This window comes from Aythya marila (assembly GCF_965140915.1).
Source record: "Aythya marila genome assembly, chromosome: 2".
NCBI classification, from domain to species: Eukaryota; Metazoa; Chordata; class Aves; order Anseriformes; family Anatidae; genus Aythya; species Aythya marila.
This window is the reverse complement of record NC_139043.1, coordinates 65,148,027-65,169,322: the sequence shown is the minus strand read 5'-3', so window position 1 is coordinate 65,169,322 and position 21,296 is coordinate 65,148,027. Positions and strand designations below refer to the sequence as shown.

Here is a 21,296-nt window from a genome sequence, read left to right as displayed (position 1 = left end):
GCAGTGGTTAGTCTGTGATATCACCTTCCTTCCTCTCCTCCATTGCCATTGAGGCACTTTAATCCATCTTTGGGTGTGGGGGCTGAGCTCACCTTTCAGGCTTTGAAGAGCTGGGGTGACAAGGCCAAGTATCTCCGAGTGACCCAGTGCTCAAACCATAACTAACTGTAGCTGCCAGCTCTTCTGGCTGAGCAGTAACTGTTGTGTGTGAAGCTGTGGGCTTAAGGGGGGCAAGCATGCAAAAATCTATTGCTAATGTTGGAGGTTAACGTCATTTGCTACCTGCACTTGGTCATGTCTTGTCAGCAGTTTGAATCATAAGCTAAAAAAAAACCTTTGAAGTGGAAAAAAAAGTCCGGATATCCAAACTGTGCTGAGGTCATCCATCCAGTAAAAGCAGGTTGTCTCAAACAGATCTTTAACTGCAGTGCCTGTGGATCTGCATGGCTAACTAGCTAGAAGATCTCCAGGGGGATTTTTTTCTTCAATGTAACCGAAATACGCCATTTGGATTTTGACTTCTTACTATTACAGAAAGCTGATTTCATGATGCAAAAAGCATTTGTTTCAAAGCATGACAATACAGGATGCTCAGTGTTGTTCATTTCCCTACAGAGACATGACTTATGAAATTGTTTCATTTTGAACAGCATTACCGTTTCACATGGAAAATGATTCAGCCAAGGGCTTTCCAAATTTATCATTATTTCTTCAGCTTCTGAAAGTAATAACAGAAAAAGTATCTAAACATTGTATGTAGATGTAGTCTAATCTTTTAAAGGGCAGAGAAACTACATTGACCCTACTTTTCCACCTGTAAAACTAACCTTCTTCACCCAAAGCCATGCTTTACAATCAGCTTTTTGCCATGCTTCACATTCATGCAGCTCAAGGAATCGTCTACATCTTCCAGCTGCAGAAGGAGGATGGGGGAACTAAAGTTACACTGGGAGGAAAGTGAGGTCTTCTGGAATAAAGATTAGTCCATGTGTAGGTTTTCAGGAGTTCCTTGCGGAGTTTTTCTTCGGTGTGTTCACACTTGTAAAGGCTTCACACATGTAAAGGCAGACCTGAGCCTCAAAGACCTAATGATCACAAGCCAGCAATGTTAGCGCTGCATGCAAAACATGGCCAACTCTCTTGAGCTCCACCAAGTGCACAGAGTCAGGTATCTCCAGTGTTCATTAATAAATTGCAGGTGTTGCATCTCTTCTCAAGATGCAGGAAAGCAGGCAGCTTCTGAGCTCAACAAACAGGTATTTCAATGTATATCCTGGGAGTTGTTTCCCTCCCTACTCCCTCACTGTTGTTTTCCTAGGGAAAACTGTGGCCAGGACTCTTCCCTCCAGTTATAAACCTTCTCCTAATTCCTAGCCTAATTGTATTAATGGGCCATTTATACTTGTTCAGCCCCTGCCCCAACTCCACACTATAAATCATCTCCCTTTGCTGGTGGTTACTCCTACAGGGTGTTGACAGGTTCAAGTTAGACACACAGCTTGGCAGTATTCTTTCTGCCCAGCTAAGCTAAGCCCATCAGCCAGCTCGCTTGGCCCTCTCTCACACAACAACCTCCTCTGATCTTTTTCAGTGTTGTCTTCTGGGCCTGCCCTGACTGACTCCTTTCCTTCAATATGAGGTGCCACAGTACCATGAAGCATGTCAGAGGAGGGCTCACCAGGCCCTTACAGACAGGCTATTTCTCTTTTGTAATCTCTAAGACTTAAAGGAAATACCTTACCTGATTAAACACTAAGATCATGTTCCTATCTTTTTTTTTTTTTTTTTTTCCTTCCTGCTTTATTTACATCTACAGAGTTTACGATAACCCCTACGGCAGCACAGGAAACTAATACTCTCAAGTCCTCCTTGGCAATGTCTCCCAGGTGAAGGTGCCTTATGAGGACAAAATGCTGGCCACAAGTCCCTGCTTGTATCAAGTTATGGCTCCTACAGAGGGAATTTTGATGCTTTCTGCTGCTGCATTCAAGGCACTTGTGTCAGTAGTTCTGACAATCTTTTCCTCAATGATCCAGTCGGCCCAATTTTCAGATGACAAAAAGTGCATTACAGATTTGTATCCAGATCACCTGCTCAGTGGGTAATGAAAGAGCAGGACACAACAGAGAGAATCCAGGGAGAACATTTTGGAAGCTGAACAGAGTTAACATAAATAAAATCAGAAAGAGAGATTTGCTGAGTTACCTGGAGAACAACTGGAGAAAGACCTATGGAAAGCACAGGACAAGGGGTGCTGCATGAGCTGAAAAGCAGCACCTGGCACTACCATTAAGCCCAACAGGTTTCCAATGTTTGTGTCTCCAGAGAAAGAATGATCTGTGCAACATCTCTCTGTACCTCCATCATGAAGTGGAGCACACTTGGTGTTGAGACAGTGGTCTAAAATACAGATTTTGGGTTGGGTTTTCTTAAGCTCGTTGAGAAGTGTTTGCTTTCTCAAAGTTGAGCGTCCAGAAGTTAAAAAGAATAAACCAACATAAGTTTTTTTCTGGACGCTCCTTTGTATGTTTAAGCATAGAAGATACACTATTTTCCCACTGACGCTCCTTTTTATGTTTAAGCATAGAAGATACACTATTTTCCCACTGTGCCCGTGTGCAGTGAAGTAGGCTGGTATCTGTGGGTACCCTGCCTGAATCACACAGGGGTAGGTTGCTGCTGGTGAGATTGCAGGGAGAGGGAGGACATTCCCTCCATCCTGGAACAGATCTGTCCTGGCAGTTGGGTTCTTTCTCTGCTGCAGTTATGCTGTGCTCAATCAGCCAAACCCGGAGCCATCTAAGGAGTCATTCATTGTGTGTTTTCATTGCCTGGCTTGATACCTATTTGCAGAAATGCCAAGCACTGTTGGCTGCAAACAAAAGTCCTCTGAACTAAACACCACACAATAGTATATCTGAAAAAAATCAAGCAGGATATTAACTGATTTATCTGTCATGGCTTTAAAAAATAAATAAAGTGCAAATTGCTTTACCGCCCCAACCCCATACATCAAAGGGTGCTGACAGAAAATGATGCTTACGAAGTACTGTAGCAAGCGCCATTTATTAAAGATGGGAAATGTGCAGTAAATGTAACTTAGGACGTCATATTTAAGAGTGGGGAAAAAAATTGCTATTAAATCAGTAATCACCACACATCCTGCACTTCCAAAGAGGCAGCATTCAACTTAATGGTTGTATTTCTTTTATTATGTAAGGAAAGGAACTAGGGGCTTAAGCGTAGTTACAGGATTAGGACTGACTCAAGGTTTGTCATCTTTTTTAACTTTTGAGGGCTTGCCCTGCCCCGTGCCCGAGCGACATCTCCGCGCGCCGCCGCCGAGCACCCCCACGGCACGCTGTGGGGAGCCACCGCCCCAGCGGCTCCGGGACAACGGCCCCAACCGCTGCAACGGCTGCTGCCGCACGCCCGCCCCTCGCGGCGAGGACCAATCAGGCGGCGCGCAGCCCGACGGTCACGGCCGAGTGGGCGGGGCCGCGCGTGGGCGGGGCCTCGTCGCCTCGTCCCGCCCCCCGCAGGTGATGGCGGTGGCCGGGGCGGCGGCCGGGGCGGCGGCGGCCGTTGGCGCTGGGGAGGTGAGGGGGACCCTGCCCTGCCGGTGAGGGGCCGGGGGGACACGTGGACACGCACGGCCGTTGGGCGGCCCCCCCGGGCCGGCAGCATGAAGGTGGAGGCGGGGGACCTGTCCGCGATCAACCTGTCGGTGCAGCAGGTGCTGAGCCTCTGGGCGCATGGCACCGTCCTGCGCAGCCTCACCGGTAACCGGGGGCGCGTTGGGGCGGTCGGCGTTGGGGCGGTTGGGTCCCGGTTAGGACTGGGACTGGGATTGGGGTGCTCCTTGTGGGGATGCTCGGAGCGGGGTGGCCGCGAGGGCTCCTGCGACGCTGTCAGCGGGTTTATTTTTTATGGGTGACATCTGAGGGAAAGCTGTTTAAACGAAAAATGAGTGCTAGAAGCAGAGACTTTTACTGTTCTGTTATTTTTTTCACCCTACGCAGTGAGGGAGTTAACGGGGTGACAGGTTAACGGGGCTAGCACGTAAACCCAATTGTAAGCTTCAGGGGTTCTGCTCTGGAAGGGTGAAGCCAAGCTGTGGAAGGGGGTCTCGAGACAGGTCGTTACAGCCTGCTAGGAGAGGGGAGCTTTGGCAGGAAAAAAAGTTCTAGAGCAGTCCTTCGTACCCTATCTTAGAAGGTATAGAGCAGGGAAGTGTGTTTGTGTGCTACTTGTCCTGTCCAGGCATAAAGGGAATGGTGAGTTTCTACCTCCGGACTAGAAGGGGCTTTGTGTTGATAGTAGGGATGTTACTGAGTAAATTCCCTGGAAGGATCTTGAGTAAAGGGTGTATGTTTCTAATATTTATGAAAAAGTATTATATCATCTTTTCCCTCCCATCTGTGTGAAAGATACATATGTGTAGCACAGAGGTGGAGTCTTAGGCTTTACGATCTTTCTTGTTAACTTCCAGTTAAAAGTAACTTTTAATAGGTTATACTTTATTAAACTTTTTAAAGTGCATACACTTTGTATCACTGTGTCTGGTGATTAAATCTTAGAGGTATTAGTGTGTCCCCACACGAATATAGCTCACTTCCTGAGTAGTTATTCTTGCATTCTTTCTGTGGAAATACTAGTTGTACCGTTAAAGGAAGGAGCTAACAATGGATGTAACTTTTCTTTGTATTAGATGTCCTCCAAAGTTTTTCTTATTAGAACATGATGCAATGCAGGCGTTTCTGTGAAATTCAATGCTGAGTGTTAGGTAAGAAAAAATGTTTCTTGGTGCTTTTGCAATATAACAAGAAGTTGCAAAAGGTATTTTTAATGTCAAATGATTATTTTTAATTTAAAGAACATGAAAAAAATAGTTAATCATCTGTGATAATGCTGTAGGAGAGTGTATTATTGTCAGTTGTAGATGCACTGTAGTTTCTGAATTGGTGTTTTAAATACAAGTTGTCCTAATAGCCATGATTGGGTGTGTGGCATGCTCTCATGGAATGTCAAAAATGAATAGCTTTAAGTGGATTTAGTTGTTTATATAAGTTTGTGTTCCTGATTATATGTAAGGTGATTTTTTTTTAAGTGTAGTAACTGATATTAATCAGTAACTGTCGTTAAACTTGCATAAAATCTTTCTAAAATATTTACTGACTGTAGAAGTAATTATTGTTCAAAAACAGATGTTCTGATTTTCTGTGCTGAAAAGAAAGGAGAAAGTGAAGGAGAAACTTCTTCAGAGTACTGAAAAGATAATAAATATATAGTGTTCCATGAATATTCCTCAAGACTGCTTTGTGTTTATTTTTGGACTTAAAGTTGTGGTTTGGATTTGGGAGTTAAGTTGTTCAAGCAAGAATTTGTCTTTAAATTAACAATGTTGATTATGTTTGAAAAAGTTATACAATTTTATCAGCAAAGTTATGTTCTTTATTTAAAAAAAAAATGTATCAACTTTGTTCAATGTTTTGAAATAAAATACAAGCTCCAGCCTAAACCAGGAAGTGTTTGAAACCTCAGTGGTTTAATTGATGTGTGATTGGTTTTGTTGTTGTTTTTTGGTGTTTTAATGAGAAGTTGAACCAATATTTTTTTATACTGTAAGTCTGGTTCAAGTTCAATACAAAGGGAAATCCAGCCTTTTATGTAGGGTAATATAGTACAAAGTACCACAGGAGACTGCAGACAACTGAATTCCTGCCATGTGCCCATCGCGCTCCATGATAGCAAACGCTGTTTGCTGTAGCTGAACCCAGGCCCACTGACTTTTGCTTCATAGCTTCCTGCCTTCGCTTGGGCATGTTACTGTAAATGGTGAGGGTAAGGCTCTGTGACCTATGGGAGAGGAGAGGGGGCTCCTGCCTCACCCTATTTTAGCTCCTCCAACAAATCCAAGTGGCCCCTTGGCATGTACCAGTTATGTGCTAAGTGGTAGATCAGGCTTTAATGGAATGACTTGGCTAATGACTGATTCTGAACTGAAAAATGTCCCTGCATGAGTGTCAGTTGTAGTAAATATTCATGTTATATGCTACCTCAAGTTTAGGGAACTTTGCAATATTTCTGTCCTTCCTGTAAGCAAAGTAGGTGTTTTGTTTGTCTCATTAATTGCGTGTTCCAAAGACTGATGCCTTCTTCTATTTTTTTCCCCCTAAGCTTCATTCTGCAATTATTTGTCCCCTGATTTTCTGGATTATGTTGTTGTCCCCTATTCTGCAACTTCAGGGGGTCTAGTCTCTAATGATTTCAGTGCAAGTTCTTCTCTTCCAGTTAATACAGCAAAAATGTTAGCATCTACAAACAACAATTTGACTGTATAGACCTGATAACTTCCAGTGTACCAGTTCATACAGTAACTAAAAGGACCTAGTAATGAAGAAAATACCATAATGTATAAAGAGCCAAGTTAAGTTTGCATGTATAATAAACAAGCATTTCTTAATCTGAGTGTGTTGAGGTCATAAATCTGCAAGGATATAACTATTTAGTTTCTTAATTCAAACTTCAGCATGTGCTATCTTGTTGACTGAAATTTGTATCTTTGTGTTCGGGGTGCAGACACTTGAATTCTGCACAGAGACTTAATTCTGCAGTAAGTGGTAGATAGTTACTGGGTACATAGATCAGAGTCTCAAGACAGATGCTTGGTTTTGCAGCAATCAGTCTTGGTTTATGAAATGTTATAGGCAATCGCTATTCATCTGGCAAGATAAACTAAGGACTAGAGGGAAAGAAAAATCTTCAGGATGAAGGACTAATGATGTATTCACTACCTGTTTACTGAAGCTGAGTGACAGTGGGACAACATGTTCATGTATATAAATCATGTTCAAAAGTGTTAGCATTTACATACTTTGACTTTACATTTTTTATTTGCCCGAGATAAAGCTGTTAATGGAATGCAACTTCAAATTTGATAAGTCAATACAGATGTCATTTTAAACTTTAGCATCCTTTAAGACTTTTTTTCTAATCATAGAAGTCTAATCTTTGAGGTTGTATATGCCTACAGTGATATCTTCAAAGTACATGTATAATAGATAAGCATAATGTGATTTGTGTGTTATATGTATAATTTATATATAATAGCTATAAATACCTAAATTAACAGAGCAGTACCCTAAATCTGGAGAGAAAGAGCATGGATTGCAAGTGCTTGAGCCCTGTAGCTCTTCTGGGGGGTGGGAGGAAAATTCCACCTGCGTAAAGCCAGGATGATCTGTGCGATGGATTGGATGTTGTGGTTTGTAAGCCACTAAGTACTGGATCTTTTCCAGTGAGTGGTTTTTTGTTTTTGTTTTGTAGTTTCATTTTGTCATTTTGTTCAGGGCTCTTTCAGGTAGCTCTATGTGGATGTGACTAAATAACTGAGGCTAGGTTTGTGTTTGGAGCTTTCCGCTAGCTAAAACGAAATCATTATTATCATACCAGCAAAGTATTCCAATTGTGTAGCTCATATCATCAGAAGAGCAAGTTAATTAGTGTAGTTACACAAATAATGAACTTCTTTGACAGCATGCTTTGTTTGTCAAGGTAGTAGCAATTGATAAGGTGTGTTTATACCCCTTAGAGTATGAATCTCATATATAGTGCATAAGTGTCTGTTGTATCAGCATGCTCTTAAAACACCGCAGTCTCATTTCTGCCTCATTTATAGATATTAAAAATCTTCCAACTACTGGGTTATTTTTTGGTCAAGCAAAGCCTTGACCCTTTGGGTTCAGAAGGTCGCATTCTCTTTCTCCAGTCCCTCATGGTGTCTCTGTGTTATCCCCAACCCATTCTTTGCTTCCTTCAGTGTAGCTCTAGCGCAGTATTTTTTCAAGGGCCATCTTTCATCATAATTATGGAGTTGGATAATGATGAATTGTAGAGAACCTCAAACTCTTACACAGGAAAAAAAAAAACTGTGGATAAAGTTCTGTTTTCAACCTGTTGGGATAAAAGTGACGCGAATTGCTATCTAGCAAGAATGTGTGTAAGGGGAAAAAACATTTAGTCTCTCTGCTCATAACTCTGTCTAGTAACTTCCTAATCAGCTATTCAACAAATTTGCACACAAGTTGGAGAGTGGATAATCTGCAACGTGTACTTGGAGGTATACAAATACAAACTCCAAATTGGTGTTCTGTCAATTTGCCTACTTGCAGGATGAAAGACAGTTAACCAGTTCACAACTGCTTGCTGTGTCCCCCATCCGGCTGCCTGACTTGCATCTAGGAGCATTGCAGGCATATGTCTTAGCCCTTTTCACATCTAAACAAATGTTTGGTTCCTACCATCATGAAGATATGAGGGGTTCTTCCCTCTGCCCACCTCCCCTCCAACTGCTCTGAAGTAAATACCTGCAGATTTTAGCATCTACAGTCAGTCTGGCAAAAACAGAGGTATAAATGATATATTATGAGATGGTACTGGGTTATTGCAGTTGCATGTAATGCTACCTTCATTTCTTGCATTGCTGACTGTGATGCTATTGAGCTGAAAACCTAAGGCTTTGTGAAGTCATGGTTTGTAGCTGGGTTCTTTAAACACTGCAGCTGCATTTATGTAGAACAAGAAATATTTTTGGATGTTCTCTAATTGCCTTTTGAATGCACTCAGTACGCATGTCACTTTAAGGAGCAGGAGGGGAAAAGTGTGTGTGAAGAACTCCATTTTATCTCACATTTGAGGATGGTTCTGCTTTACTGTCTTCTGCCCTAAATATAAAGCACGTGGACTTCTATGGACTTGCTTAGAGCTACCCCCAATATGTGTGTGTATCCAAACACTCAGAGAGGTTGTGTCTTGAACTACAGCGGTTAGTATTAACTGTGTGTATATTTACCACCTATCTTCCTTGTTGCCCTCCTAAGTGGGTCTTTTGATTCTCCTGATTTATAGGAGTTCTAAGTCCTATGACATGGATTTACCTTTTATGCCTGTGTGAAAGGGGAAGGGTTGACACTACGCTCCATGTACTGCTAAATGAAAAAGTTTGAACTTTTTTTTTTTGTGCTGTGTTATGTATGCTCTACAGACTTGGACTCAAAGGACTGCAGTTACTGTGTGGCAACAATTCTTCCTGAGCATCCTTTTACAGTATTTTTTGCTTAATCTCCTGTGTTTGCATATATTTTTAAGTTAGCTAATTGGGTCATATTTCTGCTTGAATGTCAAGCTACAGTAGTACAGGCTTGCCTGATAAACATTGTCCTACTGTTGTATGGAAGCTGTATATTTTTTTTTAGGGTGAACTGTGGGAAAAACTAAGTTTGGGATTGTGACAGCTGGGAAAACGTCTACCAGTTTGCGGAATTTTATGATGATAGAGACACACAAGATCGTCACTGTAGTTGACCTTTAAAAAAAAAAAAAAGTGGATATATTTAGAGTTTTACTTCTTTCCTTTTTTAGTTTTTCTTACGCTTTTGAATTATAGTAAATGCTTTTAGAAGATAGCCATCAAGTAAGGAACTTTCTTTGATTTTTATGTAGCTTTATTGATGCTCTCTGCTCTTGTATTTGAAAGTAATGATCATGCCTGGCATTCTTAGAAATGATTGTACTCTGCACATTCTCAAAATCTCCTGTCCTTGCTCAGTGACTCAAATAATAGTGACTACCTGTACCTATAAAAGTGTGTGCTAAGCAATTAGAATAAAGCAGCTGGATGTATTACTACAGTTTAATATTTTTTTTTATTTCTCTTTTTTCCTTTTGAAGCTAATTCAATAGAACACTTACAGCTCCTGGGTAGATATACTGAAGTCTTTAATCTCGTCTTTTGTGTTTGATGTTAGCTTGATGTGGTCCCTTATTATAAAAGACAGTTCTTGACTTTTTTCTGGTTCACTTGGTTTCAGATAACTTTTTGTTCTGCAGCTGTATTTGCAAAATCCTAGTAAGAAGTTAAAATTATTGTATTTTTAAAGAAACCTTTGAAGAAAATATGGTGGTCTTTTAATCAGGTGTATTATCACAAAAAACTGTACTAGATTTCTTTTTACAATTTTTTGATCATAATAGTTACTTCTTTGATAAACTGCTAAAAGGGGATAGTGTCTTGAGCATATGCCAGTGTTTTCACATTGACTCCTTTTAAGACTGAAATGGGTATTGCTTTTCTTTTACTATTGATTATATGCAATGTTTCTAAATCTCTTTAATATTTTTCAGGCAATAAATTTATCTTTTGACTGCTTTCTTTCAGAGATGTGGTACTGGGTTTTCCTCTGGGCTCTCTTTTCCTCTCTCTTTGTCCATGGTGCTGTGGGAGTGTTAATGTTTGTGATGCTGCAGAGGCATAGGCAGGGGAGACTAATCTCTGTCACTGTGGTCAGCATTGGATTTCTGGGTTCTATAACAGGAGCAATGATAACCAGTAAGTCTGTCTTTTGTGTTTTTATTTACGCTAAATTTAAATCAATATTAAAACAAATAAAGCTTCTCTTAGTGGTTTGGTGATTGTTTATTAAGGATTTTGCTTCAGTCATGTAGCAATTCTAATGAAAATGACAGCTGAGTTTCTCTTCCTGTTGTAGTAAAGATAAAAAATGATTCCAGAATTGTCATCGGACGGTTGTCCTAGTCTTTCATTTTGTAAAGTTTAGGTATCAAGCTGTTCAAATATGTATGCTTGATAGGTAATACCTTTTTGAGAACAGAAAGTGTAGTCCTGTCTTATCATACTTGTGCAGACCTTTTGCCAAAAGTTTTTGATCAAGATCACCTGTCAATACTCTAAAAGACAGCCATTTTGTTTGGAAATGAAGCTTTGATCCCATTAATTACAGGACTGACTTCTTGCTCATTTCCTTAAGCCTGCTGGAGGTTTTTAAATTACATTTGGATAGGATGTTGCTTTCTCTTAAAGGAAGGAAAGGTGCCGTGTAGGTACTGACTTGCAGCAAACAAACTTTACTTTTTTTTTTTTTTTTTTAGTGACTGTATAACAATCTGAACTATGCATACCACTCAGAGAACAGACCAAACAGTTTGGCTTACGGATTTGAAAGACCTTCCCAGTCTTGTGTGGTTATAATAATTTCCAATTTATTTGGTGTAGGAAGGAATGATGTTAGTTATAAAGTCTTAGAGGGTATGGAACTGAAAATTTAGAGACTGTCATATAGCCTTAAACTGTAGGTGAGCAGTGTTGTCTTTCATTCTGTCTTTGAATTGTACAGATTATCAGAGTAGCGGTAACACTTAAGCTTCACTCATGAGTGTTTTGTAGGAGATTATTTCTTCAAGTTTCTCATACTGAAAGTCATTCTTGCCTGCTAGCTTTCAAGATTAAATAAAAATACAAGCTTCTGAAGAAATACTTCCTTAAGGTTTTACTCAAAGTAATGTTTTAATTGCTGTGTATTTCCTAGCCTAGAATTTTCAGTGTTTAACAGCAGTTCAGTATAATTCACTTTATTTTGTCTCCTAAGGTAAGGCATATATGGAACCTGTTGAGAACCTCACATTGTGAGTTATGCTGACATTGAATTGTCCTATGTGTAAAATGGCAGTGGCCCTGTTAGGTCGACTGTGCCTGACTGTTTCTGAAGAATAAAAGACAGGAAATGTGTTGCTGGGTATCCAAGCCGAGATTTTTTTCAGTAGTATTCTGCAGTGGGGAATGATCAGTGTTTGTGAAATGAAATTTCTTCGTCTTTATGCATGAGAAGAGGAGTAACACAGTTGAGTTTTGGGACATCCAGTTTTACATGTCAAAACATTTAACAAATAAACAGCACTGTTTATGTGTAAATAATGCGTTTCACCTGAGAATTTCTCCAAGCTTGCACTGTGGACTTTTATTATGTTGTTCCCAGTGGTTTTGCACAGAATATTGTCACTGGGTTAGCTAAAAACATTTTTGTTTCTGGATGACAATGGGTTGTTTCATCCTGAAAGAAATGCTGCGAGGAGCTCCTGAAGGCCAATTATAGTAATACAATATTAAAGAGTATTTTCAATAGCTATTATGCTGCAAGCTGGAATGGAAGTTAAGGATTTAGTTTCTTGGATAGGCGAAATCCAGTACGTAAGAAATTCAAGTACCAAACCGATTTCAATGAGCGAACCCCTCAATTCCTAGGCTTTGTAAAAACATGGTTAGTTTAAAAAAAAAAAAAAAAAAAGGCAATAAACTGAGTGAATAGTGGTGAATACTGTCAAAAATAACCCCAGAAAGAGGTATGTTAGGCAGTTTGAAGTAAGGATTTCAGCTGCATTTTATCCCAAAGAGTCTGTTCTTCCTCCTCCCTCAATACACACTCTTTTGGTGATGTTGTCATTTCTTCAATGGCAACTTATTGTAGTATACTCTGGCTCTGTACCAATTGTGTTGGGTTATGCATTACAGGTTGTATTGCACACAGTTATTCAACAAATATAAACGCATAATTATCAAGCTATAACATTTTAAATGTTTTCATTAGTGATGTTTTCCAAAATATCTCAATGTTTTCTTAAGAAGCAAAACAGTTCTATTATTGGTATACCATAATTTGATGCTACTAATTAATAAACCTTAGCAATTTGAATTCAGTTTGAGAGTTCAATTGCCTGAATATTTTTAATGTCAGTACTGGGCTCAGTCTCAAGGATCTCTTTCAGTTTTTGACAGGTCAATAGTAGAGGAACAAATGGAAAAGCTTATGCAAGGTGGCTGAGTGAAATAATATAAGGCTAGCCTTGTGAGGTTTCTGACAAAATATACTTCACATTTTTTTTGTAAAGAAACAATTATTAGTGAATTCTTTTCCTATAATGTTTGATAAATAAATCTTTTTAAGGTATCAGGTGATACTCAGATATGGATTGTACTTCTAGAAAATCTGTTGGTACTGACTAATGGATTTTTGATCACTTCAGCAAACTATTCATATTAATGACTGAGTAAAAATGAGGAAATTCCATTGTGTGTTTTTTTTTTTTTTTTTTTTAAAAAAACTCTTGGTATTTATTTCAAAAACTGTGGTAGCTTTTCAGTTTTCTTAGAGCTTGCAGAAGCATCTTTGTATTCTCTAGAATCATTTAATAGTAGTTAATTGGCTTCTCAGACATTATATACAAAAAGTTCTATAACTATTTCACAATTAAGATTTTTTTTCCTGAAGGCCAAAACCTCAAAGGACAGAAAATTCAGTGTTCCTTTTAGGTAAGGGAAACAAGCACTCTACAACAAATATTAGCTCAGAAAAAAAATATTTTTTTTAAGAAAGCTTTATTCTAAGTGAACTTCTGAGGTATGGATTGAGTAAAATTTTTATCCACAGACAGATGTATACTGTGAGAAACATTCCATAGCCATATCTTAGGCTCAGGCGAGGATCACAGTGAAGTAGTAATTTATTCGCGATTGCAATGGCGGGCGCCCCACAAGCAGGAGAGAGCGCATCTACTAGTTCCAAAACACAGTTTATATACCTTTTGATGGCAGGACCCTCCTCTGTTTCCCCACTGAGTGGGTAATCCAGGTTCACAATCTATCTGATGCTTCACAAACAATGCATGGCCTTCAGTCGCCGGCCTGTTAAACTTCAAATTTCTTTTGACATTTTTACTGCTTGAAGTGGTGATATTTCTTCACTTATCTGACTTGACTTGACACCGTGATTTTCACCTAATTGTCCTAAGGAATCTGATTGCATTTTACAAGGTCACCTGCTAAACTTTCTTATCACTGTAAGCATATCTCAGTACCACATTCCCTCCTTCTAAACAATGTAACTCTGCAAAAACAACATTTCTATTCCCAAATATACAAGATGGTTTTTTTGGATGAACATTTTGGTGTCTATGTTCAGACGTCATTTGAGAAGAAAATGTTCTTCGTCATTAGCCAGGTATTTTGATTGGTAGCAAAGAATATGTTTCTCAGGCACTTGTTTCAAGTCAACACAACTATTCCTTTGCTGTGTGACTTTTGCTCTTTAAATGCATGTGATAAATTCAGCATGTAAAAGACAATGGGAGGGGAGGGAGTTAGGAGCAACTGGCTTTGTTTACAATGCAGTATTTTATTGCTGACTTATCTTGATCATGTAATGTTATACAAATGGGAATTGCACACATCTACAAGCAAAGTGATGTCTTAATTTGATATAACTCAAAATCTAATGATATCTGTAGAGATTTCCTCCCATACACTTTCATGGTTGACAGTGTAAGACTTCTGGATTATTTTTCATGTTTCTGCTTGATTTGCTGGACAATTGTTAAATTAGTAGTTTAAATCAAAGTTAAACTGACACAGTATGACTTGGTTATTTAACTGAAATATTAAATGAAGTTCATAGAAATTTTCAATTGTTTTGTAGACTCCAGAAGTCTTATTGTTGTCTTCTCCCTATTTATGCAAGCACAATTAAACCAAACTTTAATGTTGTTTTTGCTAATTTTTCAAATTAGCAGAAGGCAAATATGAAGGAAAAAAAAAAGATTAAATTTGAATGCACCTAAAGAGAAATGGCAAGATTCACTTTTTTTTTCAAATCAAGCTTGTGTTGTGAAAGTTAATCTGATTCAATTGGGAAAATCATCCCTGAAGGCTCTTCATAAAACTAGAAAAAGTCAAGCAAGGCTAAATTATTGCATAATACCATGAAGTAATACAGTGTTTGGTAATATTCTAGAAATAGGTGATGCATAAGCACAGTAAATTATTTGTTATATATTTCAGCCTTGGGTTTACATCTGTAATTTGATGGCTGTTTGTTTTTCCTGTGATTCTTAGGTGCTGCAGTAGCTGGAATTTACAGAGTAGCAGGAAAGAATATGGCTCCCTTAGAAGCTCTTGTCTTTGGTGTTGGACAGACAGTGCTGACATTAATTATCTCATTTTCAAGGATTCTTGCAACGCTCTGAGGCTTATGTAAAAAAGAATTTCAACTAGCCTAAAGAAATCTCTGATCTGAAGAGAAGCTTCCTGGAAGTGGATTCAACAGCTTATGAACTTGAATGCTAGTGCAAGAGAAAGGAAGCGATGTGGAACGTGCACTACAAATCTGGAGGTTCAGTCGAATGAACAGACTGTCCTCTAGTGTCTGAACTCTTGTACTTCTGCGTTGTGCCTTATGTGCTTCAATCATAGGCAAAGTGCAATCCCTGTGTGCAAAGCTGAGATAAAGCACCTTGAGTAGCTGCCAGTCAGGCTAATGCTTGGTGATAGGATCATTGTTCTTATCAGTGTTTTAATAAAAATAAATGCGCGCTCCTGAAAGTTGCTGTATGTGCCAAACTTGGAGTTTAGTTCTTAACAGTTGGTTGGGTGAGCTTTTTTTGAAATGGTAGATATAGAAGAAAGCTGTGGATATACACTGTTTAACTTCAGGGGGAATAGTACGATGACTTTTTTTTTTTTTTTTTTTTACTCTTATTCAGCATTAAAAACAACAGTTAGGTCCAATTTCAGTGGTAGACAAATATTGGTGGGATTGAAGAACTACAACTATACCAATCCTGATGTAATTAGCACAATCTCTGAATGAATTGTGTCAGTTTACTGAAGATCAGCACATCATTTTTTCATGATTTTGGTTCTTTAGGCATCCTTAGTCTAAGGAGACTGTGTGAGAAAGAAGTATAATCTGTTGTGTATGTACATATTAATCTTAAACTAATGCGTTCCTTTAAATTATTTTGTCTGAAATGGTTACCACCCCTTCTAAAAGCCTTAGAAAAGCTACTTGCTGCAAGTAAGCTCCCTCTTTTTAAGTATTGATAGTACTATTAACCCTACACATACTCTTTAAAGAATAGACAAATGTAATACAGACTTTGAGAATATACCAGTGGAAAGTGTTTAAAAACAAAACAAACAAAAAAAAACAACACAAGTCTTCAATGCAACAAAAATGTTAAGCTTGCTAAATAAAAGTTACCTTACTTTGGAAGTTTGGAAGTGGGGCGGCACTGGTGTATTTACAACTTCGTTTCTGAACATTTTATATCCTTGGAAAGGTTAAGACACCTGGAACTTTCAAATACATATCTTTCAGTAGAGTTTGTGCTTTTCTAGTTTAAAGGGAACACTACTGTTATGCATGTGAGATGTCTTAAGTGTGAATCATTTGGAGTGAATAGAAATTTTAATGTTATTTATGAAGTGCAAAATTTAAAGGGCACAAAGTTCTGTATGAGGAATAAGACATCTTTTACATACTTACTCAACTGAATGCTTTTTAGCAGTTGACTGTTAGTAATGATAAGAATAATTAATTGCCCAAAGGTTTTGCTGTTAAGATGTCAAAAAGACTTGCAGAGTTGTTGAAATCACTGGCATCTGCTGTACAGCTAAAAGAAAAGAATAGGGTTAAAATACAACGTACAATCCAGGTTTATTGCTTAGTGCTTCAAAACAGTATAATGAATTAACCTGCTTTCTGTTATTTTCTTTCATTATAAACCGTTCTTTTTTTTTTAAAGCACTAAGGATGCTAATATTTTTTCTTTGGAAGTATTTTATTTTTTTTGAAAATATACAAAGTTGCAGGCTATGAAGGGAACAATGTAAAATGTAGGTTTATAAACCTTCTCAGTGTTATACTTTTAGCTTTGAGTCACTTTAAAATGCTGTGTAATACCTATATTTTCCTTACTTTGATTTCAAAACTTATTTTTCATGGCTTGGTTATTTTTATTATTTTATTTTTTTTTACTTTATGCTGATCCTTTTTGGCATAAGTCATAGCACTTTGTCTATTAAAGTTAGTGCATCTGTCAAAATGCATTTTAAACTTCTCCCCATTGTCTTATGATATGAGAACTGGTTTCAGGTATTTAATTCAAATGGAATAATAAAATCAATGATATTTCTCCTAATGTGCCTTGTAATGTATATTTTTAGGGGAGAAGATTTTTAAAAGTTGCTCTCTTCATTGTTCTTTTTTAGGTATTATAAATAAGCTTGGTTATTTGATATGTCTCATCCAACAGACTTTAAAGTGTTTGTGTTTGACAACTTAGAAATGCTTGTCTGAATCAAAAACAACCCTCTCACAAAGCATTGCATTCAGCAATTTTAAATGTCTCGTGTCTTTACTTCACCCTGAATCTTGTTTCCTGTCTCCAAATTACCTTGAACATCTCAATTCTTATTATATGGGTTTTTTTATGCTATCACTGTTCAAAGGCTTGCTTTGTTTCACTAACTTAAACTCTTATGAGACCACTGCTAACTTAGGAAATTTATGTAACTAATAAAACTTCATTCGTCATTTTCATTGTAGTGCCAATGAATTTTTTGTCACTCTAACCTTCTTCCTTTGACAAGGAGGTATCTTTGCAGATGTTGAATAACCTTCCTCCAAATAATTTTTATTGTACAGATCACTGTAATTGCATTTAAAGTGGTTAGGTGCTTATTTGTCTCTGCTTTATATGATGTTGTCTAGCAACAATGAACAGGCAGTAAATGTAGTGCCTACCTGGTGTAACAGATGAAGTTTTTAAATGCTTCTTGTGAGGGATAAATGAGGATGTCTAGTTCATCTATGAAATGTTCCTTGATCATGGCATGAACTTAATGAATAGTAATTCCAGTAGAGGAAACATACAAGTGGCCTTACATCTCTGAAACTTGGAGGCTTCATTCCACGTCCTTAGGAACAGCAGTGTTAAACTTGTAAAAGGTGCTCTACTCAAAGCATGGTGTGTGTATACATGTATACGCTATTTATATAAATATGTGTATTAATTATGTTTTGGAGGTGTATTCTGTATTTTACAGAAAGTAGCAGCTGAAATAACTTACCCAAGAAAAAAAAAATATTAGGATAACCTAGGATTTTTTCATCATTACTAAGCTACAGAAATACCTTGTGCGTGAATGGCACGGATGGTACTCTGCTTTGCTTTGGACAATAAAGCATTGTGCAGATGTCTACCCAAAATCTTTTAGAGCTATCTTTAAATAGCTCTGCATGTTTCTGCATGGTATCACTAAGCACATTCTGTGCATTGTAAATTATTAATTTATAGTAGAGAACAAATACATAGACGACTTCCTCTTTGGAGGAGGCATTCGAATACTGGATATACTGTTCAATGTAAAGATGCTCTGTTGCTTTGTTAGAAGCTGCTATTGTTAAAGACTTATACATTCCACACAATTCTGACTTACTGATATAATAAAAATTCTTATTTTCAGAAAACCTTCCAAATAGTTATTCTTTTATTTATGGGTTGTTACAAGTTTATGAAAATAATCTCTACCGCGACTAATGGTGTAATTTGAGGTTTGCTCTTCAGTTTCTTAAAGAAACCAATAATTTAACCAGTTTTGAATAATCAATATGGACCAAAGACAGTACTCCTGATTATTTTACTTGGAGCTTTCTCTTTTTAAAGTACAATGTTTTTACTATTCTGAAGGAAATAATACTGAAGAAGGAATACCGATATTTATTTTCATTACAGTTTATATGTATTTGAATTGTGTTGGGGGAGAGAGAGATGTAATGCCATTGGAGAGGAAGGTGGAGTCAAAGCTCTAATACCTATAAGAATGGTTTTCATTGTTTTGTTTTATGTATTTCATTTACTAAGCAGATGCTAATAATGCTTTTCTTTCATTGTCATATTGAGCCACATGGTTTTGTACATGGCCTTTTGAAAAATAAGAACTACTGTAGCTGGTGGACATAAATAGCCAAAACATGCAAAAGGTGCTCACTTTGTCTGTTCCTTCAGTGTTTTAACGTCTCTTAGTTTTAACGTCTCTTAGTATGTTAGTAGTTGAAAAGAAATAGCATGTTCCACCAGCTTTCACAAGAGGTTGGAGTCTGATATATCTAAAAGTAACAGCTGACATGAAACAGTCTCAGTTCTTCCATAAAGCCAGCATGATAGAAATTTTCATATCAGCTTGCCAGCTACTGCTATGAAGTCTTTTATTTGTGTGACTCATGGCTTGGCAGATGAAATTAATGATGAGGCACTTAAGTAGGTGAAGTAAATCTTGGCTCATTCTCATAACTCCTTTCTCATAACTGATTGCGTTACCTAGAAGAAATAAACATTCTTAAGTATAATTGGCTTATGAAGATATTCTTCATTTCAGATTAAGTAAATCAACTCAACAATCCAGATTTATGAAAATCTGTTTTCTTTACTGGTCATGGCTTAGCTGTATGTTTTAAAGTTGGTCTATCAAATTCTGATGTCTGCACGAGAGTCAGCTGAGTCATTTTTAGATCATGCTTTTAAATCTCCTAACTTAAAAGTTCATGTTGCCAAAATAAACAGTTATAGGTAGAGGACAGGGTGGGTGTAAGCTGTTTGTGCCAGCAATATTTATCAAAAATTGCTGACTTTACTAGCATATATACCATATTATGAGGTATGCTGCCAAGATCAGCAATTGGAAAAATTCAAATTTGAAATTCAAATCAACAATTCTTGAAAAATCACACACACAAGACTAGAACATAACTTTATTTGAATTGTCACCAGAACTTAACATATATGCATAAATACATATTGGTGGAATACCTCTTGAATAATTCCTTTTTTTAATGTCTAGACTGGGGAGCAGCCCAGAATGGAAATGGCTGTTTAAATCCTCAGCTGTTGCTTCAGAAAGGTAGTGTTCTTTGTGTACGGATGAATTTAATGAAGCTGAAAAAATGTAGTGGATTAAAAGTAAATTTTTGTAGCCTATAAGTTCAGTGAGAAGTATTGTACTCTGTTATAGCAATGAAGTCTTCGGTTAGGTGACACTGTGTACTTAACTGCATGTACTTTGTTTTTTTGTTTGTTTGTTTTAAAAAAAAAGGTTATCATAGAAGGTAGACTTTAATCTGAGTGCATATTATTTGATACTTGAAAGTAGGAAAGATTGTGTGCTGATAGCAAGCTGTTTCCTCTGATTTGTGCCTGGAGTTATACTTGAAAAGTTTGTTCATTAAGTTTAAATGTAATGACCAAGATGTCTCAAGTCTGCAGTGATGTACAATTTTACTCTGAAGTCCAGTAAATGATGTAGAGAAGTGTTTTCTTCAGGAGCATACTTTTTTACCATGCTTCTTGTTGTTCATCTTGTAGCTAAGGAAGACTTAAAGAAGTTACTTCATGAATACCAGTGGTTAAAAGGAATGTATAATATGTCCGTTTGTGTTTCTTCTCTTGTGAATTGGAAAGAAAGTGTTAAGGCAAAGTGAAGAAGGGAAATGGTTGATCACTTTAAAAATGACATTTCTTTTAATTTGAAATCTAACTTTTTAAATTTAATTAAGTTACTTAATATCACTGTTGTATAATCTGTTTCCAGATTATCCATCATTATAACATATAGTGTTGAAGCTATCAGAGCTAAAAATAACAAGTCTTTTGTGGAGGAATGGTTAAGTGAAATAAGACACGTGGATGTTGGGCAGTTAAGAGGCAATGGGCTAGTGAAGTACCGTACTCAACTCACATGAGTCTGGCACGTACACAGCTGGCTGAGAGCCAATCAGGCTCAAGGACACGATGCCCTTGAGCGATGGGGAAAGTCCCTAAGGCGGGACGGTGGATAAAAGCAGGAGGAACTACCTGAAAAGAGCGGGAAATGTTAGCCAATCCTGAGCTTAGTTTTTGCAATATGTATGAGTTGATTATATTCGAACTAGATAAAAGACGACCGAGCTATCCATTAAAGTTGAAGTTCATTGTTCACTCATATTGAGCGTCTGTGTCTTCCTTCCGTCGACAACAGTCTTTTTTAAAATAACTTGGTAACTTGGCTGGAGGTTTCTACTCATTTAAAATGTGCTCGATTCATATACAGATAATGCAGTTTCAAAGGTCCTTAATATTTTTGCTGTTTTCAGAGGATAGCCACATATTTATGTAACTAAACTTTTGACTGTGGCAATATATAGAAATCAAATAATTTAGAAACATTTACAGAATCCACTTAAGATAGCTATCTACAGTTAGAAAAAGGCTGAAGTATTTTACACCTATACTGAGGACTGCAACAGTTGCACTGTAAGTTTTACAAATACAGCCACTGTTATGACCATCCCAATTTGGCTGAGCAAATGAGGAGGGGTCAGAAATGTGAGTATGAAAATCTTTAAAAATGAAGAAGGCAAAATTAGTATCCATTTAGACAATGGAAAAAAAAAAAAAAAGTGCCCCCCTACCCAGTTTTCATAAAGTTTGTCTTAAACAGTAGGTCATGCACGATGCAGCTTATCTCTCCATAAACTGTTTGTGGATAGAAAGCATTCTGCCAGTTTACATTTTGGAACTAAATGTTTGTATTTCTACGTGTTGAAGCTACCTGAGCTAAGGATCGTGAC

The 21,296-nt window shown here is 37.6% G+C and overlaps 2 protein-coding genes across 11 annotated transcripts in view; both read left to right on the top strand.

Moving 5' to 3' along the window:
• LOC309875139 (uncharacterized protein) overlaps nt 1-21,296 on the top strand; it is an 80,978-nt gene that overhangs the window by 24,824 nt on the left and 34,858 nt on the right. Inside the window, exon 5 of one of the 10 annotated variants that reach the window (XM_082754224.1) lies at nt 1,817-3,100. The exons of 7 other annotated variants lie outside the window; for them this stretch is intronic. The gene's annotated coding sequence lies outside the window, so the exon portion shown is untranslated. Of the gene's footprint in view, nt 1-428; nt 470-1,816; nt 3,101-21,296 lie in introns of those variants that run through there. 2 more of the 10 variants (XM_082754236.1, XM_082754225.1) reach the window with 2 other exon arrangements.
• On the top strand, nt 3,408-21,264 carry LOC309875140 (transmembrane protein 170B-like). The gene is made up of 3 exons (XM_082754244.1): nt 3,408-3,782; nt 10,220-10,390; nt 14,744-21,264. The coding sequence occupies exons 1-3, from the start codon at nt 3,686-3,688 to the stop codon at nt 14,872-14,874; spliced, it is 399 nt and encodes a 132-aa protein (XP_082610370.1). The 5' UTR covers nt 3,408-3,685; the 3' UTR covers nt 14,875-21,264.